General features: G+C 40.9%; 1 protein-coding gene across 1 annotated transcript in view; it reads right to left on the bottom strand.

The window, feature by feature from the left end:
• PID1 (phosphotyrosine interaction domain containing 1) overlaps nt 1–13,816 on the bottom strand; it is a 244,251-nt gene that overhangs the window by 126,646 nt on the left and 103,789 nt on the right. Inside the window, exon 2 of the mRNA XM_017529082.2 lies at nt 4,904–5,050. Within this exon, the coding sequence (XP_017384571.1) occupies nt 4,904–5,050 (147 nt within the window). The remainder of the gene's footprint in view (nt 1–4,903; nt 5,051–13,816) is intronic.

The raw sequence follows: 13,816 nt of genomic DNA, 5'->3' as shown, positions 1-13,816 counted from the left end.
GGGGGAGGGGGAGAGAAGGGAAGGGACTTATGCTAAATTAGCCCTGTCCACCACCAACATCCAAGGTTGCCTCAGGGGCCGAAGCATCCCCGTGAAGCCAACCCTTAGGGCCGACCTCAGACACTGACCCCACCAGCCATACCAAAAGGATGTAGTGGAAAGATAGCCAGGTACTCCTGCAATCAAAGCAGACAGATTCAGGTTCAAACAGGAGGCCCGTGTCAACAACTGCTAAGGATCCTGCTGTTCCTGTTCCTACACACATCCCCTTGGCATTTCTCTTCTGGGTTACTTCCCTTTTGCAACTCAGAAAAATCCTCATGCTCAGGAATTAGCGCCAATCACAAACTTTATGAAACCTTTTAAATAAAAGACATATGTTAAGTGCTAAATTCCCTATTACGTGTCAGTTTGTTTGCTACAACATTGCTGCTATTTTGCTTTAAAACTATAAGCACTGTGGAATGGGTTTTGTACAGCATCCAGATGGCCATATAGGAACTCACTGGGCATTTCATATTGGTTACAATATCTATACACATAATTTTTACAAGGAATATAACTTTTTACTGTAGACTGCCTTTTTTTTAAAGAAAACTAAATTTGAGAATCTGCATGATATATCTGGGGTAAAATTGTATGGTATTTTTAGTATTTTCCTCATGCTTTCTGTTTTCTATTTAAAAAGTTAAAATTCTAATCTGATTACACGAGGTAAATTGTCGGGCCTTGGACTTTTGGATAAAAGAGAGCAGGATGGGATGATAGCCGTGGAACTCAGAATCCGCTAATCAGTGTGTAACAACTTACTTGCAGAGTCAACTAGTCCTTACATTTTTTTTTTCACATTTTTTACAAAGTCCATGAGCTCCTGATACTGACCTATGAAAGGTGCAAAATCAGACGCCTGCAGAAAAGAAACAACTTGCTCAAAATCACATGGCACATGTGGCCTGCCTGTTTTGAGAGAGATACCTGTGGATAGACACAGAACCCACTCACTGGCAGTGGAATCCGGTGGGGGGAGCACAGGCTGTGGAGGCAGAATGCTGCCGTTCAAATCCGGATTCTGCTAGTTACTAACGAGGGACCCTGGGACAGGCAGGTGAACTCCTCTATGCCTCAACTAGCTCACCTGTGAAATGGGGCTACACCTGGCACTTAAGCCATTGGGTTGTCATGAGGATGAAATGGTTCTATGTCAGGAAAAGTGCACAGATGAGTGCTTAATGTGTTAATCAGCGTCTGTTCTTTAGTGTCAGTTCTGTATTATTAACACTTTTATTTCTGTGTTTTGATTACTATGGTCAGCACTATTATCACTATTTTGTGAAGGCTTTGAGAACTTCAGTGAATGGGCCTGAAAGTCTCAATGCAAGAGGGCAGCTCTCGCTGGAGGATAACACAGCACACACAGTGCTCACATCTGATGCAGTAATTCCAGAGCCCAGGTCTTCCTTACAAGTTGGCTTTCTGGTTTGCTACAGCAAATCCGCCAAATCTCATTTTCTATCCCACTCCCCACCTCCCAGGGTACATGTTTGTTTTTACATTGCTCTTGTCACATTAACCTGCAGCTCAGAACATCAACCTCCAAACATGGTTCACTTTCATGTAAATTACACAGTATGATTTAAAGTGCAGGCTCCTGTTCCCCACCACTAAGCTGAGTGCCTGAGTCAAAATCTCTGGGAAGAGGATCCAGGAAATTTGCTTGCCAGGGGTTTCTGATACTCACACACGTTTCAGAAGTACTTGTGATTTATTGTTTTAGGCACTCGTCTTATTCCTTCTACTTGGCTACACGTTGCATCCCCCACAACACCTATTGTGATTCCTTTTTCCACAATACCACACACACGGTAGGTTTTCAATGACTATTAATAAAATAAATGTTTGCTAACAAGCTGAAGCCACCTAGGATTCCATCTCACTAGGTAGGAGGAGAAAGGTATGACAAGCCATCATTGCTGCAGCAAAATCACACACAGCGTCTGATACTCCAAACAGCTCCAATAGGAGTCCTAATGGGCTGCAGTGGGTTGTACAGTTAAATAACTCTACTCCAGGGGGAAAAAAAAAAAAGTGGCAGCAATAGAGGAGAACACACAAAGACCCAGCTGCCCGAAGCATGAATAGCCTAGCAAGGCAATCCCGTCAGGACCCACGGAGAATACAGATCAGCAGAAAATGGGAAATCTGAAATGAGCTAGGGTCTCAATGGTGCTCGCCATAAGCCATTTTCAACTCTCCCTTTCCTTTGCTTCCTCCTGCCTCTCTCCCTCCCCAAACCCAAAGTTATGAGAGCTATTAGGAAAAAAGAGTGACTACTGTGTGAAGGCGGAGGGTCCCGTGAGCTGGCCCTGCAGCTGGGCCCGGCTACATTATGCTCATTATTCCCGGGAGGGAGGCGTGAGCCCAAGACAGCGTTCCTTCTGCAGCTGGCATCTTGTGAGCTAAGTTACTCGCAAGAATCAGAGAGGAAACACTGGACTTTGTTCTTGAAGACGATCAGAAAAAAATGGGGAAGATCTAAAAGGATTTTAAACCAAAATTTCAAGGTTCAAATAGATACCTTTTTTTTTTTAAACAAAACTCAGAGCACAAAAGTGACACTGTCCTTGAGAATTAAAGAAGAAAGCACCAGTACATTTCCAGTTAAAATTTAAGCGCATGCTGTTGATAGTATACAATTTGGAGAATTACAGGTTGCATGTTTCCTTACTTCAGATAGAATAATAATGCTGGAAAGGCCCTCAAGAGGTGTTGGCCCAGATTTCTGACTCCAGGGTTATGATTATCTATGCCTGGAATCGCCTCTTCAAGATTTCTAGGGATGGAGAGTCCATAAATTTTTTATAGCCCAGTGGAATGTGTTTTTCTCCTTGAATGCCGAAGTTCTTCCTGGTATCCAAATGAAATCACTGCCGATTTCCTTTGTCTACCTAGCCACACATGCCAAGGCCAGCGCAACCCTTGCCCTCTTTGGCACACTCTTCTGAATTCCTACTATTTTCTTTCAACGTCCTTTTAACAGTAAAATAAATGAGCACAACCTAAGGCAGTACACGGAAAAAATTAGTCCGTGAGACATGAACCCTATAATCCTTTTCAGAAAAAATGATGGTTTTTTTTCTAGCAAATGTTCTTCTCTCTCTTACAAACACACAGACACATTTATTTAACATCTAGATTAGATTGTTAGATTGCTAGATGTTTTTATTTTAAAACTGTGTAGTTTTTGCCCTTCCCATTTTAAATGTGCTTTTATAGGCTTTATCACACTTAATTATTCTCCATATGCGTGTCCCTGCTGATTTCATCTTGCTTTGAGGCACCATCTCCCCTCTTAGGAACAAAAATCAAAATAGCATTAATAAATCTTCTGAAGAATGTATCACAAATTTGATCTCATATCACTTTCAAATTTAATGAGTATTTTTATAATTCCCTTGTAGCATCAATTCACCAACAGTGTTAAAAGCAATGGACCTAACTCCAGTTCTGCTGATTCACTCCCTCCTGGAGAGGTAGAGTCACTGACAATAGCTCATGGGAAGTTGGAAGGTCACCTTATCAGAATTACCACTTAAAATCACTTTCAAATGAGTCACATAGCTCACTTGACTTATCTCATTGATGATTCCCCCATAGTAACCAGAAACTTCTCCCATGACCACAGGACTCTTCCCTGCTCAATGCCACCATTCACCACAACTTTCTCAGTTTCAAAGTACACTGGCCCATTCCCTTCTCTTCCCAAATTTACCAAGACCATCCACTTCAGAGAATTAGTGGGCCCTATTCTTTCACCTGAAAGATTCTCCTGCAAGTTCTTCACAAGCTAGATTTCTCGCTAATCATGATTGTTTACCTAGATTTTTCTCCTCTCATGTCCCCCAATTAGCAGTTAAATCCCACAAAGATGCTGGTGGGTCTTTCCCACACTGTGACTCTGTGCCAGTCACACAGTGAGCACCCAATGAGTATGTGTGGAATGAATGAATGTGGGTGAGGTTTTATGCATACCACCATCACCCAAGATTGCTGTAGACGCCAACCTGACCACAGCTATGTGGGAACTGATTCCTTAAAACTAAGCAATAAAGAAAAGCAGTGTATCTCAAAAGCAACAAGGAAAGGAGTGTATCTACAAATTTATGAAAGAAATTCATATACACATGCATTTCATTGCCCCTTATTTTATTTTCACTACTCAAAACAAATTTCCGATGATAAAACATGTCAAAAACATATTTTCTTTGTGATCTCTAATTACTATATTCATCAACTCAAGCTCAAGCAAAAAAGAATATCATGTGAGAAAAAAATCCAAAGCTTACCAAAATCATACATTTCCTTTCTAGTTTTGTTTCCATGTTGGCATTGAAGTTTGCCTAAATGAAAAATGTTTATTCTGGATTCTGAGGCTTGAATATTAGTATAAAATTTGAGAGCTGAAGCAAAACAAAAATGCAAAATTATCCCTAAAGGATTTGGAGAATATAACTGTTAGAAAACTATTTTTTTTTCCATTCCTTAAGAGATATTTTCTTCAGATTGAAAGAATAAAGGGAAGAATGATCATTAAGAAAAAAACTTCTCTTGTGAATTCCAATGTTCCACAGAGCTACAGAAATCACAGCGAGAATATGGTTTTATTCAGACACACTAAAGCCTGGGTCTTCAATTTGTGACCAAAAGTGATAGTGTTAGATCTTTAAGAAAAATAAAACAGGATATGAATTCAGTCTAGCGTTACTCTGTGTGTTTATTTTGTTGGTCATTTTATGTTTTCATTCTTAAGAATGATTGCCATTGTGAAACATGGGTCTCAAGACCCATGTGTGCATCCTGGAGCCTATCTCACCAAGAGAACCCATGCTGGCCACATGCCCCATACCTTGCAGCCACTGTGAGTCCTGGTCTTCATCAGCGGTGTGGTTGTGCATAGCTCAATTGCCTCCGGCTCATGGAAGATGACCGCTGGGAGAGGTTCCTTTTTCAGTGTTAGGACATTCAACTTAGACTTCAGCATGGTCTGAAAGTGCTGAAAAGCAGAAAAATAAGCCACATGTAGTTCAATCACTTGCACTTACAGGTCATACAATTGTACCTTAAACCCAGTAGCAACTTGTTTGTTTTATTAAGTCTGTTCTATTATGGGAGGCGAAGAGATATTTAGTAAAACAGAGGAGGGAGAACTGTGTCCTGTCAGGACATGACTCAAATGAAGCTGTGGAGACAGTCGATCCCTAAGCAGGTCCATAGAAACATGACTTAATGGTAAAGTCATCTCACCCAGGACATTATGTTCTGAGAAGCTCTTCCAAGGTACAGTACACAGATGAAATTGTGGCAGTGGAATCCATGCAGATTCAGCTATACAAGATGTTTGGAAGAGGATGTAATGGGGGTTATTTTGGGAAAAGTCTAGACATCGTTGAAGGAAGAGAACAGATAACTAAGTACACAGGCCTTCTGTTCTCTGCCTTCCCAAGCTCTTTCATGCACTGGCTGTAGAACCTTAGGAAATTCACTACTTTATGATGGACCATTTTTGTGTGCTGTCTCGGGCCAGGACCCAAGATAAATATCCATTTCATATGCAACTTCTCTTGGCTCTTGTCATGAAGGATGCTCAGAATCCAACCAGATTCAATCGCTGCTATCCATACTACCCAGTCTAAGGCCCATCTTCCCTTGGTCTATGAAAATGACATCCAAACTTGTCCCATCATTTCCAACTTTGTCCCTGCACAGAGAATTGCCACACAGTCACCAGAGCGATCCTCCTAACATTGCGTGTGCCACGCCACCTCTACTCAAATTCCCCCATGTCTTCCTATCTCTTCATGGAAAAATTCCAAGTTCTTACCTTGGCCTTTGCGACCACACATGATTCAGGGACCTACTGCCTCTCTGATTTCACCCCCCATCTCCATCCTCACATATAGAGATCCAGGCACAGTGTCCTCCTAACTATTCTGAAAATAAGCCAAAGATACCTGTGCCTTAGGACCCCTGATCATGCTGCTCCTGTCCTATGTATCTTCAAGTCCTGCTTCTTCATCTCCTTGAGGTCCCTGATCAAATGTCACCTCATGGGACAGCCCTTCCTAATCAAAATCTAAAGCAGCCAGCATGCATATACACACACCAACACAGACACATGCCTGGCTTCATGGGCCTGCAACCTGTGCTTAGGAGGGCCTCACACCCAGAAGGACTCCATGTTTCATTGAATGTCTTTCGTTTGGTGTCCCCATCTTGAAAGTGGGAGGCCAAAGCAGGCAGATCACCTGAGGTCAGAAGTTCAAGACCAGGCTGGCCAAAGTGAAACCCCATCTCTACTAAAAATACACAAATTAGCCAGGTGTGATGGCAGGCACCTGTAATCCCAGCTACTTGGGAGGCTGAGGCAGGAGAATCACTTGAACCCTGGAGGCGGAGGTTTCAGTGAGCTGAGAGCACACCACTGCACTCCAGCCTGGGTGATCAGATTGAGAGTCTGTCTCAAAAGAATATATACTTAAAGGATTATAAATCATTCAATCACAAAGACATATTTACACGTATGTTCATTGTGGGACTATTTACAATAAATAGCAAAGACCTGGAACAAACCCAAATGCCCATCAATGATAGACTGGACAAAGAAAACGTGGCACATATACACCATGGAATACTACACAGCCATAAAAAAGGATGAGTCCATGTTCTTTGTAGGGACATGGATGAATCTGGAAACCATTATTCTCAGCAAACTGACACAGGAACAGAAAACCAAATACTGCATGTTCTTGCTCATAGACGGGTGTTGAACATTGAGAACACATAAGCACAGGGAGAGAAGCATCACACACTGGGGGCGGGGGGCGCTAAGGGAGGGACAATGGGGGTGGGGAGGTTGGGGAGGGATATCATGGGGAGAAATGCCAGATATAGGTGACGGGGGATGGAGGCAGCAAGCCGCCTTGCCATGTGTGTGCCTATGCAACAATCATGCATGATGTGTACATGTACCCCAGAACCTAAAATACAATTTTTAAAACAATCCTAATAATTTTATTTTGAACTTGTGTTTTATAAGGAAAGTCTGATGGGACAGTAGAGCACACATGTGAGGGGACAAGACACATACAGTGTGTGCATCCCCCATCCTTACCACTCACCTTCACAGAGCATTAGTGATACCCCATGGAAACAGAATTCTGATGAACTCATGACATGTAGGAATTCAGCAAGAGGCAAAGTGAGTACACGGTATGTATTAAGCCTATGACTTAAATAAGCTGGAATATGCACCGACCCAGGAGACCATGCATTGTAACCAGAACTTGCTTCAAGTTCAGAAAGGAATTAGTCTTGTTCTAAGAAACAGGAATGATCACAGAATCTTATCACATCCTTTCCCACTTGTATTACTTCCCTGTACAAGGCAACCACCTACGCTGAAATGGTGACACAGAAGGAAAGGGAAAGGTAGAGCAAATACAGTTCCTTTCAGTTCTTCCTTAGTCATCAGTAAGATGAAGGCAAAGTGATGAGAGAAAGTGCATGTATCAAGGAGTGAGATAAAAACAGGTAAGTTAGTTTTGTGCAGCGTTTTCACCGTTCTGATAAAAACAAAATACGGCATGAACTAGATAATGCAAATTGGATAATTTCTTTTTTTTTTTTTTTTGAGACTGAGTTTCGCTCTTGTTACCCAGGCTGGAGTGCAATGGCGCGATCTCGGCTCACCGCAACCTCTGCCTCCCGGGTTCAGGCAATTCTCCTGCCCCAGCCTCCTGAGTCGCTGGGATTACAGGCACGTGCCACCATGCCCAGCTAATTTTTTGTATTTTTAGTAGAGACGGGGTTTCACCATGTTGACCAGGATGGTCTCGATCTCTTGACCTCGTGATCCACCCGCCTCGGCCTCCCACAGTGCTGGGATTACAGGCTTGAGCCACCGCGCCCGGCCCGCAAATTGGATAATTTCTATGATCCCATTCTTACATTTGCATTTAAAGTGGGCACTGTACAATATAAATTCATGCTCAGCATCTAAATGTTTAATTTCTCTTTACTTAGAACAGCATTAAATAGCAAATAATAATTTTAAAAACAAAAGGACTATTCCAGACAGCGATTCATGAAAAAAAAGCTTTATGTTTTGGTACCTTCAATGGTACTTTTCTTCTACTTTTTGAATAAGAAACACCGAATTTTCATTGCACACTGGACCGTAGGAGTTGTGTACCCAGTCTGCACACGTGTATACTCATCTCTGTCCACTCCCTGTCCCTGCTTTACTATTCCTATAATTTATCCCTACTTATCACCACTATAAGATTATGTACTTGTTCACTTTATTGCCTTCCAGTAGAATCTAAGCACCATAGGAGCAGAAACTATTTTATTCAAGGACATATCACAAGGTCCTAAAATAGTTCCTGACACATTACAGAAGTGAACATTTGTGGAAGGTAACGAGGGTAATGTAATTTTAAAAAACAAACTACAGGCTGAGCACAGTGGCTTGCACCTGTAATCCCAGCACTTTGGAAGGCCCAGGTGGGCAGATCACCTGAGGTCAGGGGTTCAAGACCAGCCTGGTCAACACGGCAAAACCCGTCTCTACTAAAAATACAAAAAAATAGCCAGGCACAGCGGACACCTGTAATCCCAGCTACTCAGGAGGCTGAGGTACGAGAATCAGTCACACCAGGGAGGCGGAGGTTGCAGTCAGCTGAGATCGTGCCACTGCAATGCAGCCGGGACAACAGAACAGAACTCCATCTCAAACAAACAAAACCTACAAATATAAAAAATAATAATCTAAATCAGGGTTCATATACTAGACCAGCTCACTACTTCGTCCAAGTTGACCTTAAGGACGTGGTATGGGCTATGAAACAAATACAAGACTGAAAGAAGCCAATAATGATCCGCATACACAAGTACCTTCACCTCAGTATAAATCGCCAAAAACAATTCTTTAAACACTAGAGATCATTATGTTACATGAAATCGTTATGTTAATATCATGAAACAAGAGAAGCACAGAAAGACAAACACTGCATGTTCTCATCTATTTGTGGGATCTAAAAATATGTTCATCTAAAAAATGAACATAGAGAGTAGAAGGATGTTTAGCAGAGGCTGCGAAGTGTAATGGGGGCTGTGGGGCAGGTGGAAATGGTTAACGGGTACAAAAAAATAGAAAGGCTGAATAAGACCTACTATTTGACAGCACAACAGGGTGACAATAGGCAATAATGACTTAATGGTACATGTTAAAATTAACTTTAAAAGTATAATTGGATTGTCTGTAACAAAGGATAAATGCTTGAAGGGATGGATACCCCATTCTCCATGTTATTCTTGAGTACTGCATGCCTGAATCAAAGCAGCTAATCTCATTTACGAGCAGTAGAAGTTTGGGAATTTGTGGCAGGGCAGTGCTTTTTTCACAAGTCCACTAGAACTCCAACGGGCCTCTCTGGTGGTCCATTTACAGCGCTGATTTGGCTAGGCTTCCACGCCCAGTTATTTAAACACTAATCTATGTATGTGTAGTTGCAATGTATTTTATAGATGTGATTAAAGTCCATAACCAGTTGATTTGAAGCGAGGGAAAGTACGCTAGATAATTAGGGCAATTTTGATTTGATTGGTTCAAAGACCTTAAGAGGCAGCCTAGACTTCCCTGAAGAAGATATTTCTCCTACAAATGCCAGCTTTGGCCCACGGTTCCAGCCCCCCTTTCTGACAGCCTCCCTTGCAGTTTTGGACTTTTCTTGCCAGCACCCACAACTGCATATGCCAAATCCTTGAATAAACCTCTAGATATAGATGTCCCACTAGTTTTGTTTCTCTGGCTGAACCCCAATTGTTATAGCCACCTTGTAGAATACAAAGTTGCCAGCTCCGAGGGTAATTTTTTTTTTAGTGGAAAAGAGACTTACCCTTAGGTTTTTCAGAGTGTTTGATTTGTATTAGAAAAAAAAAAAGTAAGGGCAAGTCTTCATGTTATCTGGAAGTTTCTGTTCTTGCTCCTAATTGATTCCAGCTGAATGCAGAGTGTAGCATTTGGAGTTGCCACTAGGGAAGAGTGGTCTGGGAGGAGCCACATACATCACTGAGAGTGAAAGCTGACGGTGATTTGCCAAGTTGGTTGGGAAAGAAATTGGGGCCAACAGAGGAGGAGGATAAAGGAAGAGGGAAGCTCAGAAGGTGAGGTCTGAGCACGTGCAGGTATCTCCCCTGTCTGCCATCTTGCCCAGGCTCTACAAGACGTTCATGAAAGCACAGATCATCAGTCCAACTTCCGCCACACAGCAATTTTCTCAAGAGGGCACCGGAAGTGACCTTGCTTTCAGGAGGGTGAGGCAACTGCACTGCCTGAAAGTTCTGAGATTGTCTTCCCCTCCCTGTTGTAAACCAAATGCCACAACCATTGATTTAGTCACTAAGCAAACAGAGACTGAAAATCGTGGACCAGCACACAAGCCCCTTTGATTGCTTGGCTGGGGATCCAAGTAAAAGAAATACACGGATAAACAGAAAAAGAAAAAAAAAAAAAAGCTACATTGGAGACAGGAAGATAACAGAGTTCAAATTACAACTTCAACACAGTATGTTGTGCAACCTCAGCTAACTAACTCTTCTGAGCTTGTCTTCTCCATCCAGGCAGGCATGTGCCATGCATTTGCCTGCCGATTCATTCCACCTTCCCCGAATACCTATATGCAGCCAAATACTGTGGTAGGCACAGCTGGAACAGAAATACAACATTCGTCTCTGCTTGAAAGGGGTTCTCACAGTTGGTGGAGACTGTTAAGTCAAATGACAACTGCAAATCTCTGTGAGAAGTTGTTTAGCAAAGCTAGAGAGATACTAAGAAAATACTTGAGGTGAAGCTGAGAAAATGATTCCTTTACAAGAAATATTTTTAGTGATTTTGTCCTCTTTGCCTACTATGAAAAGATGAAGGTTAAAGAGGGAAGTAAAATGTGGATTGCTTGATCTATGATTGAATCTATAAGAATACATCTTCTTATGACAAAATTAACATTTTGTGCAACTCTGAGTGCCTCTGGTAAATTTTAGGTGGTTAACAGCGTGAGAGTTATAGCTGATTCTGCTTTGGGACACTCTTCTTTTCCCTTGGGGAAGCTTCTCCACTACTACATGCTGCCCTGTTGAATGAGGCTGTGAGTCACAGTTCCTTGCCCCCTGACATTGAATAATGTCCTCACCCTTTACACAAAGACTATGCGACACAGGCTGACCATCTGAGTGCCTCATGCCCCTGCCCAAAAGCATTGGCTCAGAGGAAACTCAAGACTGGCTGAACGGAATGTCCTGGGGATGGGAATGCCTCTGGTTGCTGGATTGGGGTGATGTGAGCCCAGAGCTGCTGCTGGCGTCCTTCCCAATCGAAGTCAGCCTGAGTGTGAGACCACACCAGGACAAGGAAAGACAGTGATAAACAGGGAAATTTCCCGAGAAATGGAAAGATAGCCTTGACATCATTGAACCCCTGGATCCAGCTGCATGTAACTCAGATCCATCCATGGACCCACCCAGAATATGAACCAACACATTCCAATTGATGTTTAAGCAAGCTTGAGTTGGGTGTCTGATCCTTGCAACTAAGAGAATCTTGTAATACAAATTACTTTGTAATGAAAAAATCGCCTGTGAAAATAAAAAGAAGGCATGAAAAAAAATTGTAAAAAGATGCATCAATTTTAAAACTGCAGAAATGCAGGCTAACATTATCTCTTTTATAAAAAAAGTGAATATTGTACTTATTTGAATAGACTAAACCTTAAAGATAAAGTACTAACGAATAATCTGAAGTAGATATTACAGTCCTCAGGTTATCCTTATCTAAGATAAAGCCCTCTGGGGGTACTGTCAAACGTAATGAATTCCAACTCTCGAGAGACAGCCAAATAATGTACCTGCAGAGGCATGCCATTTAGGTGGCACGTTCCCATATTCCATACCCAGTTCTGTAAGAGCTGCATAGCCTTGTACTTCCTGGTCCTGTTTTCTCATCTGTTAACTTTAAAATGCTATATTAGCCATGTCAAAAACAATATCACTTATACTTTGCATGGACAGGCATGCACATTACAGACAATGCCACTCAAAATAGCATGAAGCAATAGCTATTGAGTCCCATATTCCATACCCAGTTCTGTAAGAGCTGCATGGCCTTGTACTTCCTGGTCCTGTTTTCTCATCTGTTAACTTTAAAATGCTATATTAGCCATGTCAAAAACAATATCACTTATACTTTGCATGGACAGGCATGCACATTACAGACAATGCCACTCAAAATAGCATGAAGCAATAGCATTATAAAAAGGCAACAAAAGAGGAACCTAATAGAGGAGTTTGGAAAAGCTACTGCTCCTAAACCAAAGGTGCATAGAGTTCCATAAAGAAAATGAGTTATTCATTTTTAAAGAAGAAAAGTGAATAGTGTTGTAGAAAACTAGGGCGATGCCCTGGACAAATTAAACAAAGATCGGCTTTCTGCACTGAGTGTTTTATGTTTGATCCCAAAATAGAGCCTCTAAATCAAACCCCATTATGCGGATGGGGTAATCGCCATGCCCTGTATAATTTTACAGTTGGCGCTGCTTCCTACCCCTATTCAGACATTAATCTCTGACAGTTTAGCAAGTGGCAATTTACATATTTTACCAATTCAAATGGAGTGTATCTCACCTTTGCATTGATTTTGTATCCAAAATATAAAGCATCTTTGGAAGGCAAAACCTGCTTAATGTTTTTATAAGATAACTGGAACACTAGCCATACTTAAACGAGAGGGAAGGCATTAAGATTTTAATCTTCCGTCCATCCTTGCATGTGGAAGACAGACTATAATGGTCAGTGTTAACTTGCAAATTACTGACTCAGTAATGCCCTAATCAAGCTTCAAAAATATGGCAAATGTTCATCTTAAGAGAACCACCAGGAACAATTGGGTGAATCAGATTAATGGAAAACTTCAGTCCAAATAAATGTTAATTTGTACAAGTGCACAAAAAACCCTAGGGCTTTGACATTCTATTTATAATCATGCTTCATTTTATTACTTTGGGGATTCCTAAGAATTAATGTAACTCACTTGTGGTTTTCTTATATTCTATACCACTTATTTTAAATAAAGTATATTCAGGCCCCAACTATGAGAAAGGAAACAATAGTGACACTTTTTTGTGACCTTTAATAAGAAATTTTGCTTATTACTTTTAATGAAAATTCTTAGATTTCTGCTTTTTAGTATTTATTCTAGCATTTTTCACAGAAATAAGTGGCATAAAAGCAAAAGAAAATCCTGTTAAACAATTTGTATGTTTAACAACTTCTATGTAATTAAAAGTAATTATATGTAAGAAGAAAAAATTTTACTTAATTAAAATGAGGTTTTATTTAAACTTTTTTTTCTTACCTATTAATTCAACTTATAACCTATAACATTCTTAATGCTAAGTGTTTGTCTATTTTTTTCCTTTGGCCCTTTATTAATGCAAAACAGGGTTGAATAATCTCCCAAAATCTAGCAGGCATATACAAAATTAAGACTTTTTGCTTCAAGAATTAACCTTCTTATGAAGTTTATGTCAATCTGGTATTTCAAGCAAAGAGAAACCTACACCAATTTGGCATTTATCTTCTTGCTACAAATCATCCTAGTCACTGTCTTATTCAAAATAGTTCCAGTTTAATTTTAAAGGCCTACATCCAAACTCTCATAAATTTAAAAGGCTGTATATCTATTAAAGAAATGGCTATTATTAAA

The sequence above is a fragment of the Cebus imitator genome, unplaced genomic scaffold, assembly GCF_001604975.1.
Source record: "Cebus imitator isolate Cc_AM_T3 unplaced genomic scaffold, Cebus_imitator-1.0 Scaffold57, whole genome shotgun sequence".
In the NCBI taxonomy this organism is placed as follows: Eukaryota; Metazoa; Chordata; class Mammalia; order Primates; family Cebidae; genus Cebus; species Cebus imitator.
This window is presented reverse-complemented; position numbering and strand designations above follow the sequence as displayed.